The sequence below is a fragment of the Cavia porcellus genome, unplaced genomic scaffold (assembly GCF_034190915.1).
Source record: "Cavia porcellus strain 051 isolate PalLab524CR breed Dunkin Hartley unplaced genomic scaffold, mCavPor4.1 scaffold_17, whole genome shotgun sequence".
Lineage (NCBI taxonomy): Eukaryota > Metazoa > Chordata > Mammalia > Rodentia > Caviidae > Cavia > Cavia porcellus.
The window spans coordinates 15496770-15516666 of record NW_026947500.1 but is presented as its reverse complement, the minus strand read 5'-3'; the positions used below and the strand labels follow the sequence as shown (position 1 = coordinate 15516666).

Genomic DNA, 19897 nt, shown 5'->3' with positions numbered 1-19897 from the left:
CAGAACATTTCAAACTCAGTGGTTATGAAGACGATGTGGCTCTTTGTTGAGCCTCACTGCAAGACTCCAGAGAGGCTACCATGATTCCTCCCACCTGGGGAAAACCAGTATTCTCTGTGTTTTGCACACTTTCATCCCAATTTGCATGGAATGACCCAAACGATTATCCCTTGTTCTGTGATGCCATAGATAGGATTTTGGGTGCCACGTGGGGCATACTACACAAATCAAAGCAACCACAAACCAAAAGTGCAATCTGAGGTATTTATTGTACTTTGTAGAAGACTAAGGACAGGTTAAGGGTCATTAAAATCCACCTACTTAAGTAAGCCGGACTCAGGCCATTCTGAAAGTGCTGACAGACTTAAGCAAGCCAGAGTTTGCAAGTGTATTTTAAAGGTGTGTACAGTCATTTCTGGCATCCGGGGGCACTGGCTGGGACAGCCCAGGAACCACAATCCACCTGTGCTCAGATTGTCTAAAATGCCATCCTAACTTGATTTTGGTTATTTGAGATGGGCCTAGCTGTGTAGCCCAGGCTGGCCTTGAACTTGGATCCTCTTGCCTCAAGCTCCTGAGTGCTGGGACCATAGGTCTCACTTCTAGGACTGGCACGGTATTTGCCTTTAACCTGCACTCACCCTCCTATAAATTTTGAATCACCTTTAGGTTACTTATAAAACTTAACACAATGTAAACATTATGTGTATAGTTGTTTGTGTTTATTTTTGGGAAAACGACAAGGAAAGGCCCTGCATATGTTCAGCACAGCTGTGATATTTTTCTGAAAGTGTTGATCTGTGGTTGGCTAGATTTCAGAAGCAGGGCCAGCCGTTACAGGGCTGCCTGTGCTTTCATGTCACACAGCGACACAGCTTTCAGCCGTGAGGAGGGACAGTGCGTGAGTTTCCGACTCTGTGTTACTGTGGGTCCTCAGTCCACACGGCCCAAGTTGCAACCGTGACAACTGTGGTAAAGCATCAGAGTGGATGCTGTGCGTGGGCTTCCCTGCCGGGCTGCGTTTCCATGACCTCTTCCGGTTTACCTCTTCCAACCACCCTTTCCTTTCACCCTTCAGGCGCCACCGTGGTTTCCACATGCAGACTTGTGCTGGGGACACGCCCAAGCGTGGAGCACAAAGAGCACAGGACTTGTTCAGAGTGTGCCTGGAGGTAGGGCCCTGGGAGACAATGAGTGTCCGAAAGGCCACGCAGTTCTCCAGGTGCACAATATTTTTCTTATGCCCTCCTTTTGCTCTTTTCTCCCCCCTCCCCATTGGTACAAGTTTGCAACAGCTGAGGTGGAGCCTTGTGATTATCTGTGGAGGGCAAGTGGGCCTAGGTTTATCTTTGAATTCTCCAGATAAACTCCCTTCTTCAGGGACGAGGCACACCTCTGCTGCCTTTCCCAGGGTAGCATTGCAGTCTCCAGTCCCTTACGATGGGGACATGTTCCGGGGAACGTGCTGGCAGGGGATCCTGTCTCTGTGGGACAAGCCCCCAAGTCTACACAAGTAAATGTCCCTAATCATCTGTGTGGTCTGCTGGGGACCAGAAGCTTCTGGTGCCCATGACCCCTGCTCAGCCCTTTCTTCCCGCCAGCCCAGCTGTGATACTTCCTCTCTGCTCTGCTCTTTAGCTGGTAAAATGTCCTTCAGTTGCCTGCCCTGGTGACAGGTCTGTTCTAAACTCCTTCGGTGGCATATCCTTTCCTGTGTAGCCTGGCTGCTGACAGTGTGCTCCAGGGGCTATTGCTGCTTTGAATACTCTTTTCCTTCTTAAGCAAGTGTAAACTCCTCAAATGGAGACACTGCCTCTTCGCGTGTCTCTGTCAGAGCATGTGGCACAGAGCTGAGTATCCCCGTGCTAATTAATCTTCACTAGTAATTAGCAGGGATCTGGGTAAGATGCTCCTCAGGTGTTGGTAGCCTGGGCTGCCAAAGTTTACTTGCTGCGAGGTGTGGGAGTGCACACCTGTGACCCTAGGAGTCTGGCAGGCTGAGGTGGGAGGATGGTGGGTGCAGGACTGGCCTGGACAATTTAGTGAGAACTGTCAGAAATAATGGGGTTTCCAGACGTGCCTGGCTTAAAAGGGCCTTCTTACCACGGTCTCCACAACCCTGGGCTTCATTCAACTACTTCCCCGAAGCACCTTTCCTCCTCCAGTAAGCAGGTGTTGGAAAAAGTGGTTACCCCCATCCGAGACTCAGTGAAACGGACAGAGCTATTCCTATCTGTGTGCCACTGACCATATCACTACTCAGCATTCAGGAACACCAGTGTCCCTTGGCGATGATGTGGTGGCCACGGCCACCCTGACTTTCTCAGTAGTGCAGCCTTGTCACCATCTGCCGTCCTCTTATCCTGAGCTGCTCACCTACTGTCACCTGTCTTAGCTCCTTTGGTTTTTTAAATTTTGTTTTTTCCCTCTTGGTACAAATTTTCTGCATTAGCTTTTTCCTTGTTGTGACTAACTATCTGAGGAACACCAACAGAGTAAAGGTTTATTTCAGCTCGTATCTCAGTTTCAGTGCACTGGCTCTGAGGCAGAACTACCACGGGAGAGGTAGAGGGGAAGAGCCAGAGAAACAATGCACCTCCTGGGGCATCATGCCAGTGACTGTCCGCCCCTTCTGCGTCTCCAGCTCCTGGTATCTGCTTCAGCCACGAACACATCCACGGGTGACCCCGGGATGAGATGCAGCCTCATAATGGGGTCAGGGTCTAGACATCTGCTGACCCATTCAAGTGAAAACCAAAGATTAGCCATCACAATGTGTACGGAAGCATTAGCTGGAACTCACTAACATCCTTTCTATACAGCACATTTATTCTATCTTCCTTTGCTTCTGTATTCCCCTTTTATTGGTGCATGTTTGCAATACATAATATTTACGTTTGTTCAGGGGACTGGGTAGATACAGTATACATGCCACCTCTTAGCAATTTTCTCCAATAGTTCTGCAATTAATTCTTCCCTTGTGTTCACTAGAATGAAGATAGATGCCTCTGTAGAAAATATCACCAGTCTTTAAACAAGTTGTGTTTTTAAATGCTCTTCCCATAGATATTCTAGTTCACATATTTCTAAATCTAAACAGCTCATAACCGAATTTTCTTGTTTCTCTGGTATTTTGAGCAGCCCAGCAATTCCACATCTTGGCAAGTGTCTCATTTACTTTTCTGGTGCAACTGGCTGCTGGGATGCATGGATATCTAGCGGTTGTATTACTTAACAACTCCATCCAAAACCAGAATAAAAGCCAGCGATGCAGCCAACGATTCTCATTTTTGAGGGATAATTTCTAGTTTTCAAAAATGAGCTTAATAGCTACCCAGGTTTTTAATCTAACATGGTATTGAGAAGATTTTTAAAAACGGTGGTGTGATACAGGTGTCCATGGATGAGAGACTGACTTCAGAAGAGCTGTGTGGAGAGTCAAGGGCTGGAAGACCTGCACAGACCCCAGCACTATTGTTGCAGAATCTTTGCTCCTTCAAGATAAAAACATAAAGTTGGGACATAACTGCCAGTGGGGGCTTACAGGGCAGTTTTGCTTTCTCAGAGAAAAGCCATTCAACATTTTCTCAGCTTCTCTTTCTCTTCCCAGGCTGTGGACTTCAGAGCCTTATCCTGGGGCCAAGCAGAGAGATCACTGGTCTTCCTCCTCCCAGCACAGGGCCAGACCATAAGCTGGAAAAGCCCTGCAAGCAAAGCCCCGGGCGGGCCCCCAGGAGACAGTCCCGCCCCATACCACTCTTGCCTTGGGAGGGGAGGGCACCAGCCTCTCCAGGTGTGTGGGCACTGGGTGGGTCCTCTGGGAGTGGCTACTCCTCACTGCAGCCTCCTCTCCTCTCCCTGGGCCAACCCACGAGCTGCCCTTTTGAAATTTCACTTTCTGAGAATTTTAAAGACCTGTGGATCTCTGAGGTTAGGGTCTTACTTCTGAGCACAGTCCTAGATTTGGCTTTAAACATGCTTCCTATGATCTGGGCTACTCTAGATGGGAAGGCGGGGAGGGGGATTACTGGACTGACATCTGGAGACCGAAGTGTCACTGTTCAACTAGTTCCTTGGCTCACAGCTGGTTTGTGATGCTCCTTTTGCTACTGTGTAGTATTTTAAACCCACTCCCTTGAAATAAGGAAAAATGACGCTTAGGGAGACAGCCCATGCCGTGAGGGCGAGGGATATTTAGCAGTTAACTTGGGGCCTGGAAGCCGGACACTTGGCAGGTTCTGCTAGTTCTGCACTGGGAGGCTGAGGTAGGTGGATAATTTGAGTGCAAGAGCTGGCGATCAGCTTGGTCAACACAGCAAGACTCTGTCTTAAAACAAAAACAAAGAGGTAGGGAAGGTGCTTAAGTTGAGGAAAACACTTTCTACGGCTTTGTTCTGAGATCCACAAAGTATTTCCTGAAAATAACTCAAGGTTTTCCCTTCTTGCTATTATCCTGCTCTTTGTTCCTCTTGCAGTGCCAGGTTGTAAGGTCTATCCCTTTCATGGAAAATGTAAACAGTTTCCTTAGCATTTTCTCCTCCTTTATGGCTGTTAAGTCTCTTCTCCTTTGTGATGCTCTCTGTTGAAGGGGTCAGAGGAGAGCTAGGATCCCATTTGCCTAGGCAACCTTCCACAGGGCAGTGACAACATCCAGCAAGGGAGGAAATTAGAGCTCTTTTCCCCAGCAGGTGCAGTAAGTCCTGACTTTCCAACCAGCGAGTACCCTTCTGGAGGGGACATTCCTGAGTTGGTGCGATTCTTACGCACCTTTGATGCAAATATGCAGTGAGAAGCATAAAAAAGCCAAATACACACACACACACCAAGAAGTCCCTGACTGCACAGTGCAGTGAGCACCCAGCAGCACAACTGTGACAGCGTCTGGCAGGCACAGGAGCTGCTTCTGCGATCTGTTCAGGTCTGGGAATGTTTGCGACTCGAGCTAAGTTTGAATCTGAAAGTTCACAGCTCGAGTGTTCGTTAGCCGAGGACTCACTGTAGTTAGCTTATTAATAGTTCTTTTCCTCAGTGCTTTGTTTTTTCATGCTGGGCACTGACCCCAGGGCCTTGTACACCCTACAAAAACATGTTCCCACTGAGCTACAGCCCCCGGTGTCTGGCTTTACTTCAATGTCTATCACAGTGCGTGTCTGTCAAAGTCTCTGGGTCTTGATCCCTACTCAGCAATTTACCCCACCTTTGCTTCATATTTTTAGATGGGTCTGCTTCAGGTTTCCCAAGAAAAAGACTGAAGAGACGCTAACGGCCAAGCTCGCCCATGTACTGGATGCAGGGTCCAGAATCTGGAAAGAAAAGTGGCCACTCTGTGAAAGGAAAAAGAGGGAGGCGGGAGTGGCGCAGGCGCCCTGTCCCGCCAAGCCCTGCACAGTTTGCAGGCCCAGGAAGGCTGGCGCAGTGTGGCCCGGGCAGGCCTGTTAGAGGGCCTGCAGCCCCCAGGTGGGACGCCACTGCAGGGCACATCCGGCCTGCTGCACCAAGGGCCACTGCGCAGGGCGCTCAACAGCAGGGACGTCAGGGCCTGTGCTGTGACTTCACAGGCGCTTCACTCCCTTCCAACAGGAAAGCGGTCAGTGTGGAGACAGGACTTGGGGAGGTGTCTCCTGCTGCGCCTCTCTGCTCCTCAGGGCAGGCATGGCCATGAGCTCCTGGCCTGGGGGTGGGGACACTGCCTTCTCGGCACAGTGCACAAAGTGACCTGGACATTCAATCAGAGGCCTTCTCATCCCGTTTTCTTAACTCCTAGAATTTTAAACGAATGCCCGAAGATAAAGAGCTATTGTTTATATTTTTTATGAACAATTTATTATTGTTTTGTTTTCCAGGGCTGGGGATTGAACCCAGGGCCTCCTGCATGCTAGACAAATGGTCTACTGCTGTGTTACATCCCTGCCTGTAAACAAACCCTTAAAAAACGTTCTTTTAGGTATTCATATTCATGTGTCAATGTGTGACAATGCATGTGTTCTCTGAAAAAAGTATTTAGCTTTATGTCTGGACTGTGACCTTCCAGAACTGCTAAGGTTTATAATAATATAAAAACGTCTCCATCATTTCAAAACAGTCTTTCATCTACGTGGGCCAGTGACTCAACTATCTATATCAGGGTGTCACACTTGCAAGGGGATGACTAAGGACAGGCTGGCTCTGGGCAACTTGGATTTTTCTGCTTAGGAATAAATATATACAGAGAAAACAACTTTACAGAAACCTGTACAATAGGCAGTAATTTAGTACACTGGTCTCAAATACAAGAAAATATTGTTTATAGCTTGGAAAAACAAATTATTTGCTGAATGTACACTTTAGTTTTCCTTTATGGGAATGAAACCACCCCAGATAAATGAAATGTAGGTATCTCAATGTCTACTTTTATAACTTAAAATCGCCTGTTCTTTTTCCATCAAATCAAGTGCAAAGGAGCAGAAGTTCTGTGTCTGTCACCAATCCTTTATTGATACTGGTAACTTACACACTTTATAACAGAACAACAAAAATAATGTTCGGTATGTACAGCCTTTGCGTGGACTATCTGACTATGCACAAGGCAGAGCGCGGACACAGCTAACCGCATCATCTGTGCACATGGATGCCGAAGGGACAACATGTGCACGTACAGTGAAACGACATCACAGTCCAGTGGAAACGTACAAAACGTACTCATCTATTGCAAATGACATCTTTCTCAATGCCCAGATCTGACGCAGCCATCCTCTACCCGGAGTTGGAAGCAGAGATTGGCTGTGTGGCTATAAGTCTCTTAAGTGAGACAACCTCTGTGGACAAGTTTGCGATCCCTTGCTTCAAGTACAAGTTCTCTGAGTCGGAAACTTTGTACCCACTGTCTTTAATCTCCACTACTCCAGTTTTGAAACTGTTCTGAGTCTTGCTGCTCAGGTCTTTTGGGTGCCAGTGTTCCGATTTGAGGGACCAATCTTGAATGCTTGTCACCTGCACTGAGAAAGGAGGGAGGGGAGAATGGACCACGCTCGCAGTGTTATGGCTTCCGAGTTCAAAGTGTCTCTTAGATGTCATGTCAATGGGGGAGGAGAGTTTTTGTGTGGCCTCGAACTCGTTATCAAAGGCTTCCACTTTGATCTGCATAGCTTTGGCTTTGATCCGGAGCTTGTGCGGCAAGGCAGAGGAGTTCACCTCAGGGACTTTCACCACTGTGGCGTGCACACGTTTGAGCTCCACAGGGGAGTGGATGGGGCCCTTGGGAACCTGCTGCTCGTCCTCCCCATCAGAGGACTTCCCCACCACCCCGTCGTCGGTCTCAGAGGTTCTTGGGGAGCTGCTGGAGGACCTCGTGACTTGCAGGAGAGGTGGAGAATGTGAATAGCTGGTGAAAGAGCTCCCCACGTAGTTCTGGTAGATGGAGGCTGCATAGGAGCCCCGGTCATCCCTCGGCTCCCGCGGGAAGGACTCCAGCTCTACCGGCTCCTGCTTGATGACCTGGAACTTGCCCTCGGGACTTCGGCAGCTGCCCGGCATGGGGCTCTCCCGGGTATGCTCCCCTGAGGATGCCTCGGACACGTCAGACACCGAGCTCTGCGGGGAGTGCTTGATGACAGAGATGCAGCTGCCTGCCACCAGCCCCGGTTCATGCTCATCCGTGAATGCACTGGCGGACGTGGCCTTGGCTGGCTGGTAGTCCTGAAAGTACACAACTGTGGCGCTATTGAGTTTCTGAATCTCCTGAGCATATGCCGTGGAACTAATTAAACCAAACTTTAATTTCAGGGAAAGCAGTTCAGCTTTTAAAGTGGCGTTTTCTTCTCCCAGTGCAATTAGTTTGTTCTCTAAAACCAGGTCATTCAGTCTGCGCTTTTCCCGAGAACGTTTGGCAGCTTCATTGTTTTTCCGCCGCTTCTCCCAGTACATAGCATCCTTCTTCTCGTCGGGAATGAATTCCCGTTTCCTCCGGCAGGCAGAAGATTTGTTTTTGCCCACACTTCCTTCACCCAGAAGCAGCTCTTCGGCCGTGGACAGGTCCTCGGGCACCTCGGGTAAGGCCGAGGTCAGCACCATCATCTTGTCCGCGCTGCCCGGACCATCGAAAGATGCCTGCTCCTTTTTGATGGCTTGCATCTTTCTCAGCTGCATCAGAAGCAGCCTTATCCTACGGACATATACAGCAGAGGAGAACAAGTTAGTATCTCGGGATTCTCAAGCGCTTTTAAAATCCATCAACAGTCCTCCCTGGTTCTGTTTTCTGGGATAAATGTGATGGCTCCTTTTATTGAAGAGAGTAGGGTCTTCTGGTTATCTGCAAAACACAGAAAGACAAAGTTACTCACTGGAACAGATGCTGGGTGCCAGTTACCCACAGGGAACTGTGTTGAGCACCTGGGGATAAAAGCACAAATGGGACAGAATTCTTTCCTCCGAGAGGCCCCAACGTCTCTATTGCAGAGCCTGAAGGTCCTACCTGCAGGAGGTTCTGTAGTCTAAGACAGTAAGAAAAATACTAAATAAAACAAAATAAAACCACCTTTGAGCTAGGGGTAGAGCACAGCAGTGTTAAGGAGAGCTGGCTGGTGTGGCTGCAGGGGTAGGCCGGCACCGGAAGGAAATGACAGGTCACCTCTGGTTGATGAGTTTCTAAATAGCACTCACACTGTGGCCCTTCTGGATAATTTCAGATAACATTTATACAGCTGCTGAGCAAACATGCCTTCCTCTTCAAAGGAACTCCACTTAGTAAAGTCCTCTGACATCTGTAAACAAGTTTTGCAACCACAGACAGAATAAAACACAAACAGAGCTGAAACTGTCCAGAAAGCTAAAAGCCACAGGAACAACTGCACTGTTGGTCTGTCCCCACACCTCCACGAGGATGGACGCACAATGCATGTGAGGTTTGCACCCACCAACTCCCTGAGGATGCACCCCTCTAGATGAAAAGGCCCCTTTCCACAGCCCACACCTCAGCCACACCTGTGCTTGTAGATTAGCAAGGTCCCTTTTTCTGATTCCTGCACAGTGATTTATCAGAAGGAAATAATGAAGCCTTCAAAGTACTCTTCCAAGTCCTAAAAATTCTGTCCTAATAAGATTTAGTTACATAGCAGCTTCAGACTAAAATTAACCGTTACTGTTCAAAGGTTTTTTTTTTTTTTTTTAAAGTAGAATCCCCTCTTGCAACTTAAAATTACTTTAAACCAAGACAGTGTAATTATGGAAAATACTTCTTTCAGTTTTACTAATTAGTTTCAAATAAAATACAAGAACTCAAAACAGAATTGTCAACTAGTTTCTTCTCGCACCAGTGAAATATTTATAATGTGCCTTTGACCTGACATTTGCCTTTTTTATTTTTTTGATCGTGGTGCTGGGGACCAAACCCAGGGCCTCACACATGCGTTAACTGTGTTTCCAGGCCCCTGACACTGCTCTAACCTATGATAATAAATCTGCAGTGTGGGTCAGTAACACTCCTTTTGCAGTAGTTTTGGGTTGTCTCCAGAGGTCGATTCCCTGCCCAATTTTCTAGTTGGTCACACTTTTATACCGCAGACATGAACAGCTATTCTTCGCTAGGACTGTCTGTATGTACCGGCACTCTACCCTGCCACATTAGAAAGATTTAATGTTTTTGTTTTACGTCACTACTTCTGTCTTACACATAGTTTCATAATGACTAATGAAGTTTAATTGTATCAGTTAGAAAAGCCTGCCAGGCTTCTTTTACCTTTTCCAGAACAACAGAAGATGCACTGTAGTAATTCCAAGGTCAGAAAGAAGGGGCGTCTTGCCGTGTTTTGCGCATTAGACTGAGTCAACACAGCCAGGCAGCTGCTGGCCACAGCTCAGAGAAATGTGTGACTATTAATTTCAGGTTTTTGTTTGTTTTCTGATAGTGACACTTTAACTGGCCGCGAGGGCATGGAGTGCGTCACCGTGGCAATGGTGCTGTGGAAATGGAAACTCTACTGACCACTGAGGACAGGTGTGTCTCCTATTATTCCCCTCTAGGTTCTGCCTCCAAACTTGAAGCCCTATGCTCCTTCCCGCATGGCACAGGCCACTCCTGCGAAGTCTGTATCCTGTTACTCAGGATCAGGTCCTCACCCCTCAAGTGAAATCAACCCAAAGTGAAGAGTAAGGGATTCCAGCTCAGGAAAGAGGGTGACCTTGGTCTTTCATGAGATGCTTCTGTTTTCAGAACTAGGAAACAAACCCAAGACCTCTGTTCTAAACTACAATGGACAGGCCATTAAAAAAAATATTTTTTATTTTTTAAATTTTGAGACAGGGCCTTGCTAAGTCTTTAAGTTGCCCAGGCTGGGCTCAAACTTGTGATCATTCTGCCTCAACCTCCCTGAGTGCTGGGCTTACGGGTAGGTGCCCTGCTACCTAGCTAGTATGCCTTTTTAAGACTTCATGTTGTTAAGTATCATATGGTAAGCCTTGGACAATACTAGTCTGAATATTTTTTCTACTTGAGAGAGAGTCTATCTCTTCCATGCATTTTCCTGTTTCTTAACTTTTTGTGATTTCTCTTCACATAGAGTAAGTGGAAACCTTTGCCCTTCTGGCCCACAGGTGTACACAATGCACAGCTGTGAACCTGCAGGTGAGGGTTGGCAGCTGTCACCATGCTGTGCATGGAAATAATCTCTGTGCTACTGACATAACAGTAACTACAATGATTTCATCTGAAAATTTCCTTAATCTTTTTCTTCTAGGCATCTAAATACTGTACACTAGATTCTTCGTCTCTATAATTTTGTTGGTATGTTAAACCTCCACACCCTGTAATTCGTTCTAGCTACTTGGGAGGCTGAGACAGTGGGATCTCAAGTTTAAGGTTAGCTAGGCAACGAAGTGAGGCTCTGTTTCAAAATATAATAATAATAATAATAATAGGCTGGGATCAACTTCTTTGGGTTTAATTCCCAGTCCTGCAAAACATCCAACTCCAAAACCAAACAAAACACAGGCTTACCAAAAACTCAACTCTTCCATCTTCTCCCCATTTGCAGCTGACTGCCTATTACTGCGAAGCTGTGCATCTCACTGCAGCTACGGCCCCACTGGCACAGCACCACACACTGTCTCAGGGTGTTTTCTGTAGCATTACTTATGAATAACTTTGCAGGAGTGGGGGTCAGCACTGGGAGTCACGGGCAGCCCTGGTTTGGGATGCTGTGATCGTCTAAGCATTTGCCTTTGTGCTCCTGTGAAGGCTCCCGGGCCGATACTAAAATATATTTGTATTCCAACCACAAACTGAAGCACCAGGTGCTCAGTGCTGGACTGATAACTGCCCACCTGCCTTGCAGAGCAGCATTTGATAACTGTGAAACTTCTTGGAATCCTCCTTTTTAACATTTTTGTGTGACTCCTAGACGCAGCATTTCCCCAGAGTTTTAGTGGAGTTTCTTTCATCATATAGGTTTATACAACACACATGCAGCATCAATATGCACCGGGTGCTGCGCTAGAGCCAAGGCAGGCCCTGGGCTGTGCAGGCACTGGACCTGCAGGCTGGGCTGGTCACTCACACAGTGCTGGCTTTCTTGGTACAGTGATAGTAATGAACACATCCCCAGCCGGAGCCTCATATTGAATGAACACTTCCTGTGCAACAGGCACAAGGCAGTGGCTAAGCCACTTTACTGCACTAACTTTCACAGCAACCATTTTCAGGTGAGAAAGCTACAGCTTAGAGAGGCGATGCCACCTGTGTGGGGTCACACTGCTCATGAAATGGCAAAGCTGAGGTCCCAGCCCAGCCTGGACTTCAATGCCAGCACCCCTGTCTTGTGCTCTTGGAGACACCTGGTCCTTGCAGGTCACCCTCACTTCTGAGTCACACATGCACCATCACTAGGGCTCCTCCTAACTACAGATGCTGATCCAAGCCAACAAAGCACCTAGAAGTGTCTTCCACCTTCCCAGAGGAAGCTGGTACTTAGTGAACCAAGAAAACACTATTTTCCTACCTTGGGAGAATCTCTTAGCTCCTACCTAAATCAAGACAGGGAAAAAGAAACACAGCAGTAGACATTATCACCTGTGACTTCTTTTCTACACAAAAGCAACGTGCATCCATTTTCCACCAGGGCTTTCCACCTAGAGTCTCAGGGACCACCGTGCAACCCACAGGAAAACCAGCTCTGGATGGTACTTATATTCCTTAACAATAAAGCCAGTGCAGGCTAATGCAAAAGCTGTTTACACACCTTCAGAGAACATCCCTATTTATGCTAACCTAATGACTTCCTTTCAAATCCCAGTATTTTATTTAATACTGGGATTACATCTGATTAATTTGACAATTACTTCATCTATGCGTCATCTTTGTGAATCAACATTTAATACCATGGTACCTTAGTCATTGCGTGTGTTTCTTCTCCGGTGAATACCTGACACTAAGTGCCTATTCTGTGACGTGTGGGTGTCTGGTACGAGCCAGGTCACTGCACGTATTAGGCTATACAACCACTTCTAGGAAGATCACGAATGAAAAGAAAGTTGGGAAGGGGCAGAGCCCACACACAGCAGCTGACATTCTTCCCCGCTGACGTGATGCTGCTGTCACTGCCATGCCTTTCCTAGCACATGCACTGCTGCTACAGCTGCAGAGTTTATTAAGTCGGATGCCCTGAATGCTGTCTATAAAGAAAACACTTGATTTAGAAACTTTTCCAAACAAACACAGCCTTACAACCTAAACTTTGAATCAAATTTATCTTTGAAGAGTTACTTAGCATGCTAAGAATTGCATCTTGTTTCTTCTCTAACCTGATGTCTCGCAGAAATAATGTTGGACAGCTCACTCTTTCTCCCAAATAGAAAACAATAAATGTGTTTGGAGCATCTAAAATGTTACCAATATTTCAGACCTTATAATCTACTCTGAAACAGGCTGTAATTATCTCCTAAAGGGTATGTGGTTGCAAACTCTTTGATTATATACTTTGATTTTAACATTCTGTCAATATATATGAAATATGGTTTGGTATGCTTAATATTTTGCAAGACACTTTTGATACTGTCTCATTTTCCTCTATTCTCTGAATGCACTGTTGACTCTCTGATGTTAACATAAATACCATCACAGAAAAAAACTTTTTATGGTAAATCTAAGTTTTGATAAACTATATATCATCTATCTCTCCACTAAGAAGTCAGCTGCTTGTTTTTCAGGTAAGTGCTACTTTCATGAAAAATCAAAGATCTAACAATTTCATAGCTCTTTTTACTTTTAAACTAAAAATACTAGCAAAAGGTTAGCCTTACTTTTTTTTTTTGTCTTCTTTTTTATCGGTACTGGGGATCGAACTCACGACTGCCTGCTTGCAAGGCAGGTGCTTATGCTGCTGAGCTAAATCCCCAGCCCCCCTTTTTTTTCTTTTTTACTGTGGATAAAATCCAGAATGTTTACATCAATGAAATGCTTTATTTCTTTTTATAGGTAATAAAGCAATCTAGTGTTTAAAAGCAAAATAAGAGAACTCACACACACAACCATGGGAAGGTGGGGGATGCAAAAGTTTAGTCAGAAACACTGAAGTTGCAGGGGAATTTTCTTATCTCACTTCAAAGGAAAAGGCTCTTCAAATTGAGCATGGAACTTCTCCAGGTGCCCAGGCGCACACTGGTATCATTGTATCTCAAGTGAAAATCTAAGCCTCAGGTTAGAAAGATGTGCTGCACCAGGACAAGGGGTGGGCACATGTGCACACGCACACACACACACTGCCAGCATGCGTTCCACCACAGCAAAACACTGGCCTATTTTTTTCTATTTGGGAACGTCTGTAAATAAATGTTTCAGAACCTGATTGAATTTACCATAAATGAAATTATTTCAAATTCAACAGAGGCCTACTTGAAGTTTAAAGTTAATAGAAATAACAACATTGTAGTTTATTTTCCATAGCACTGATGCCATTCAGTCACTGTGACACAGAAGAGCCCCAACCTGACGTCCTCGCAGGAGGCTGCTGTTTGTAACCCGGTGCACACAGGCACACAGAAGCTGGTGCTGACAGCTGCACAGAAGCAGCAGGGCACACACCTGTAGCTGCAGTACTCTGCACACGCTTGTAAGTGCAGCGCTCTGCGAGGCTGCGGGAGAGCAGACCCACTGCCTAGGCAATTCATCAAGACCATCTCAAAACAGAAATAAAAAGGGTGCATTGTGTTGCTTGGTGGGAAGGGCCCAGGTTCAACTCTCAGTACCACAAAACAAAAAACAATTAACTTCACATCTTGAAAGAGAGTGTTCACTACAGACAGTGATGGGCAGCAGGGCAGATGGAACAGGGATGTACTTTTTAAAATCCACAGAAATTTCAAAGTGGGGATCATTACTATTCTCAAAGGGTCTGAAAAGGTAACTGACCAGTCTAATGACTAACCAGAAATCTCAAGGGACACCAGCAGTCCCCCACTCACCTCACTGAGGGAAGGGCTGTACGGAACAAGTGCTCACTACTCGGAATACTGTACAACGCCGGGAAAAGTGGCGTGGGCGGGGGAGGGACTAGGCAGAGAAAGTTCTGAAGAGTCATCCTAATTCTCCCTACTGTGGCTTTTTAACTCTGGTTAACTTTCCCCAGCACCAGATAACTGCAAATGTCACTGATTTTGCCAAGTGCCTCATGCATACAATGGATTTAAAATGTTTATTTTTAGGGTTAATTTGATGGCCACTTTATTATAGTTTAAGATCCCCAGAAAGTTAATAAAAGACACTATGATCTGATAACTAAAATGCTTATAAACATCGCTGTATTCCAATGAAACTAGGGCCTCAAAGTACAGATTATTAATGAATCGCATCTAGTAAATCCCTACTGAACTTAAAAACAAGCTTATACTCTCTAATTAAAACCATATGAAAAATTTTTAACTACAGGAAAGTTATTTGCAAAGAAATATGAGAAATAATTGGGGGTGGTGGCAATAAAAATTCATTTTGAAACTGAGAAACTCTTATGTAATGTCTGTGATCAAAGGTCAATGTCTTGCAACATTCTCATACAAGTCCGATCTGGACAAAAATCAACTCAAATATAATTTAGAAAAATAACAGGATAACAAACAATGTGCTAACCTCGTGAAATGCAGGCATACCTTACAAAAACAACAAAGTGAGTAGCATAGGAAATTTCAATGATATTGTTTCTGTTACGATTGAATTGACTCCCAAGAGTGCACTCATCCGCAATAGAAATTTAAAATATTCAACTTTTAACAGCATCAACGCCATCTGGATGACAATGGAAATAATGAAGTATATGCGGTCTCAACTTGGGTAAAAATAAAGCCACTATGACTGCACCTTTCCAGCCCAGCCACAGCAGCATCTGCATTTCAGAGTCGCCTCCACTGACCAGGGCAAGGTCAATAGGAACAGCCCCGCGGGTGAGTCAGACTTGCTCAATGTGTGAAAGGGCTGTCACGAAGCGTGTTAATTTCTAGGTGTTGCATCACCATGATGTTATAATTGCACTTCACCAAGATAAGCTCCAACACAGAAAGGAAATTGTTTCAAAAGCTACAGTGAGCTTGCATTCGTCCTCACTGAAAGGAGGCACAGAAGGGAGAGGGTGACAAGCATGGCTCCCCCACCTCCCACTGGGCCAGCACCAGCCCTCCAACTGTGCTTGGCACCTGCAGTGTTTAGTCAACCTCGGCTCTGAAGAATGCCCAGTGTGAGGGTAGTGATGATGGTTACTTCTGGCCTTTCCCCATTATTTCTCAGCTCTGTCCTGTGTCACAAGTACAGTGTGAACTGATGAAATTTAATCTTATGTGAGTCAAAAACTCAGCCAGGGAGGCTTTAGTTTTCCACCGCATAAAGCCGGGAGGCCCTGCTGATTTAGGGCCTCATTTTAGGAAAGAACACTTAGGCCCAAGGACACTGGTCATAGAAAGTTCCAGAGAACTGGATGGGGCCTGGCAGTTTACCCTCAACAACTCCTCTTTCTGGTCCTTCAAACTTCCCCAAAGTATCAACCCTGGGCCTGGGGCATTTGAGGGCCTCTGACCCTATCAGGAATCCCCCACCCCCCACCTGAAATGAACCCTGGTTGTCTTAACAGAAGCAATCCCCCACTGGAACAAGAAATCATCCCCAAACAGACCTTCCTTAGTATCAGTCTAGGCCTGATACTAAGGGCCTTCCTAGTATCATCAAGGCCCTGGGAGACCCAGGTGGGCGACACAGAGCGCACTAACTCATCCTGGGTTCTGGTTTCATTTCCTTGGTTTACCTGAAGGGCTGTGGAAGGGGCAACATAAAAGCCAGGTCGATGGACAGCAACAGCCAGCGACAAGGGGACACTCACTGACTGGGGGCACTCACGGGATGGAAGCCAAGCTTTGGATCTGTTTTCAACAAAGCTCAGGTCCTGTGCTCTGCAGGAGCCCACTGTAAAACCCCTAGAGAGCCAGGTCTGGAAGTCTTCAAGCCTGGAGAGGAGCCCTGCGCCACACTCTTCAGGGTGAGACTGCAGTGTCTGGCGGGGCTGTGATTTTATTTTGTTCTTAACTTGGTGGACCCGCGTTCCCTTAGACAGCACAAAGATTTTAAAAATTAAAATAGCAACAGGCGCTCGGCTGGCCCTTTCAGGCCAGGTGGCCCCTTTCATCCTCCCTGCCGGGGCCTGGCCCTGCCTCTGACTCTGGGAGGGTCTCCCCTCCCCAAGCGCACGGAGCAGCTGGGCTCCAGGACTCAGCGGACTCCGGAACAAAGGTGTGTGCGGCTCCAGACGCACGGCCTGTGGAGGCGAGGGCCCGCCTGGGGGTCCCCTCCGGGCAGCCGGGCGCACTGGAGCCTGCCCTTCCCGTGGCCAGGCCCGGCTCCCGAGACGCGCCTCCGAGAGGTGGGCGGCGCAGCAGGGCCTCGGTGGCGCCAGGACCCCCGCGCCAGAACAAAGGAATGCGGGAGGGGCGGCGGCAGCGGGGCCCGGCACAGCGGCCGCCCGGGCGCGTCCTCTAGAGGCCCCGCCGCCCGCGCCGGCACCCGCGCCCGCTCCAGCCCGGACCTCAGCCCGGGAGGGGCGCCTGCAGGACCGGGCGGGGCTGTGCCCTGGAGGTCGCGGTCGGAAGGTGGCGCGCGCGGCGCCCCGCAGGCCTGGGGCTCCCACCCGAGCGTGCCAAGTAGGTCGAGTCTGACGCTGATCGTCTTCCAGAAGGACCGCAATCATTTGGGGGTCACAGAATGTGTTCAGTCACGAATCAGTGTAATTTGGCCTCACTCCTTCGCCCCCAAAATCTTCCACTTTAATTATTTAAATATTACGTGAAGGAAAAAAATGCTCATAGGCACGCTATTGTATTCACGTATTCCCACGGAATTACACAGCATAAGAGTCTAGGAAGAAACTGAATGTCTGGCTGCTTCACACATTCATACATCCTCACACGAATAAAACTAGGTTATCCAGACAAAAATACAATCTACTAACCCATATTTGTTTCCCATAAATCATATCTGTCTGGAGAAAAAAAAAAAAACACGATGCGAAATAAATACTTTTGACCTCATTAGCTGTCGTTATTTACAAAAGCCAAGAACAGAAGATGACACTTGGCTCTTTCCCGCTGTTCTCAAAGAACAGCAGTTTCCTAAAGTGTTCTTTAAAAAGATAAACGGGCGACAGCACCCAGCGAACCACCGGGCACCGCGAAATGCCTTCCTAAAAATATAATCTTATCAAAGGTCTCCAAAGGCGTGGAGTTGAAACTACAGCAAATGGTCTTGAACTTGCATTTGCACACTGCCCTGGAGAAAACACCAGAAATAGCACCGAGGCCACAATTGTTAAAATGTGACTGGGCTAAATTTAGAAGAACGCACATTTCATTTAGGGCAAAAGACCCACATTTGGCAGCATGAGCTAACGCAATGCTTCGCCGGTTGTCTACTGTGCTGTTTAAAATATCCTTTAAAAAAACCTGTCACAGTGACATTCTTAAACGCTGAGGCTGTCCTACTTTCTTTGTAGCAAGATTATAAAATCACGTAATTAGCTCCCGCTTTCTACGCTCGCTGCCAGCAAATTCAGCAGTTACATAATGCAACATTTCCAGGAAACTATTATGTGATCTGTCTCCAGTCTGAAAAAGCAATGACAATAAGGTGAGAAAAAGGATTGATCCGATGGAATGCATTACAGTTAGGAAGCTGGGGAGGTAAACGTCACAATGGTTCTTCCCAGATTAAAAATAACAGCTCGGAACATTTTAAGGGGCGAGCCCTCCCCCGTCATAGTACCCAAGATCAGTATTCACGCCCAGAAACACCTCTTTTCATGCTGTGCAGACCGTTTTAAAACACCTTTATTTGGGGTTGGATACGGATGTAAATAATGATCCAATGTCCAACACTGCGCTTAAATTACTCGATGGGTCCACCCAGATGCGTGCAATCCCACATCGGCCCGGACTCCGCGCCAACATTTCACCGTGGCAGATTATGCAATGTAAGAAAGGACAAATCTACAACCTTCTCGAGGGCTTGTAAAACACGCTGACGACAACAGGGTGGAAAGGTCCGCGCGAGCCGCGCCGACGCGCACGGCCGCCCACGGTGCCTTCCTGCCCCCGCCTGGACGCCGGGACGCCCGGGTTCGGCTCCGCCTGTCCCGGCCCGGCCCGCGGCAGCAAGGCGCAGCCCGCGGCGCCGCGCGCCCGGGACACCGGCGGCCCCGAAGCCCGGGGACGTTATGCAACGAAGGGAAGCGAGCCCGGCGGGCTACGTGAGGCACCACACTCGCTGCCGCCGCCTGAGGCGGCGAGTCCCGCGCTGACAGGGCTGCGAAAGTTTCCGGAACGCGCGCCCCGCGCGCCCAGCGCCCCCGGCGCCGCGGCGACCCGGCGCCCCGATCGGCCGCGCGCTCGGGAGTGGGAGCGGGAGCGGCGCAGGCTCCGGGCCCGGCCGGCGGTGGGCGGAGCGCTTACCGTGTTTCTGCTCTCGGGCGGCGCGGAGAAGACAGAGGCACCGGGAACAGGCGGGCGGCGCTGGTTCGGGCCGGGCAGAGCCTCCGGGCCCGCGGCGGGCGGCGGCGAGGGCGCGGCGCGGGAGGCAGGCGGCGCGCCGGGTCCGCGGCGCCGTGGCCGCGCCGAGAGATGTGTGTTAGTAGGTCAGTTCCGAGCGCCGCGCGACGTCGCCGCCCGCCAGTCCCGTGACGGGCGGCCGCGGCCCCAATCACCGCGCCCGCACCCCCGCCCGCCCCCAGGCCTCCGCCAATGGGTGCGGCCGACGTGGGAGGGCTCCTGGAGTCCCCGCCCCCGCCCCGCCCCGAGGCCCCGCCCCTCCCGGCCGCTGCCACTCCGCGTCCCTCCCGCCGGCCGCGGCCACAGCGGCTGCCCGGTACTCGGGTCCCGCGCCCGCCCGAGGAGCTGCGCACGGCCGCGCCGCGGCAGCGTAGAACGGACCGGGGCCGCGCCCCCGGCGCCGAGTGATTCGGCGCGCTTTGTGACCCGGACCTGTTGCGGGCTGGCGGGGGCGTTGTGCCGGCGGCCGCGAAGCTCCTTGCGCCAACACCGCCCCTGCACGGCGCGGGCGAGGGCGGCGGCGGCGCGGCGCGGGCGTTGCGTAACGCGGCCGCGAAACCGGGCCCGCGGCCCCGTCCCCACCCCCAGCTCGGCCATGTGGAGCGGCCGAGCGCAGCTGTCCCGGGTCGATACGGTCCGGTCCGGTCGGACCCCGCCGCCCGGCCTCGCCGGGAACGTGTAAACGCAGGATCTTGGCCACCCGGCAGCGATTCGCGTCGCCGCGGGGACGGTGCGGCACGTGGTGCCCGCGTCCACAGGGCAGGCACGCTTCAGGAGCGGCGCGGGCCGGTCTCACTGGAGCACGACGGGTGCGTCCCGCGGAGCCAGCGCCCCTGACCCGACACCTCCCTCCCTC

The 19897-nt window shown here is 49.1% G+C and overlaps 1 protein-coding gene across 2 annotated transcripts; it reads right to left on the bottom strand.

Moving 5' to 3' along the window:
• Positions 1-6447: 6447 nt before the first annotated feature.
• Nfil3 (nuclear factor, interleukin 3 regulated) lies at positions 6448-19131 on the bottom strand. Of its 2 annotated transcripts, none has more exons than XM_063227242.1 (2): positions 18946-19131; positions 6448-8287 (listed from the first exon to the last, which is right to left on the bottom strand). In XM_063227242.1, the coding sequence occupies exon 2, from the start codon at positions 8122-8124 to the stop codon at positions 6733-6735; it is 1392 nt and encodes a 463-aa protein (XP_063083312.1). In that variant the 5' UTR covers positions 8125-8287; positions 18946-19131; the 3' UTR covers positions 6448-6732. The 2 variants fall into 2 exon arrangements, with proteins under 2 accessions (XP_063083312.1, XP_063083313.1); XM_063227243.1 differs by having other exon boundaries at positions 6448-8140.
• Positions 19132-19897: the final 766 nt, after the last annotated feature.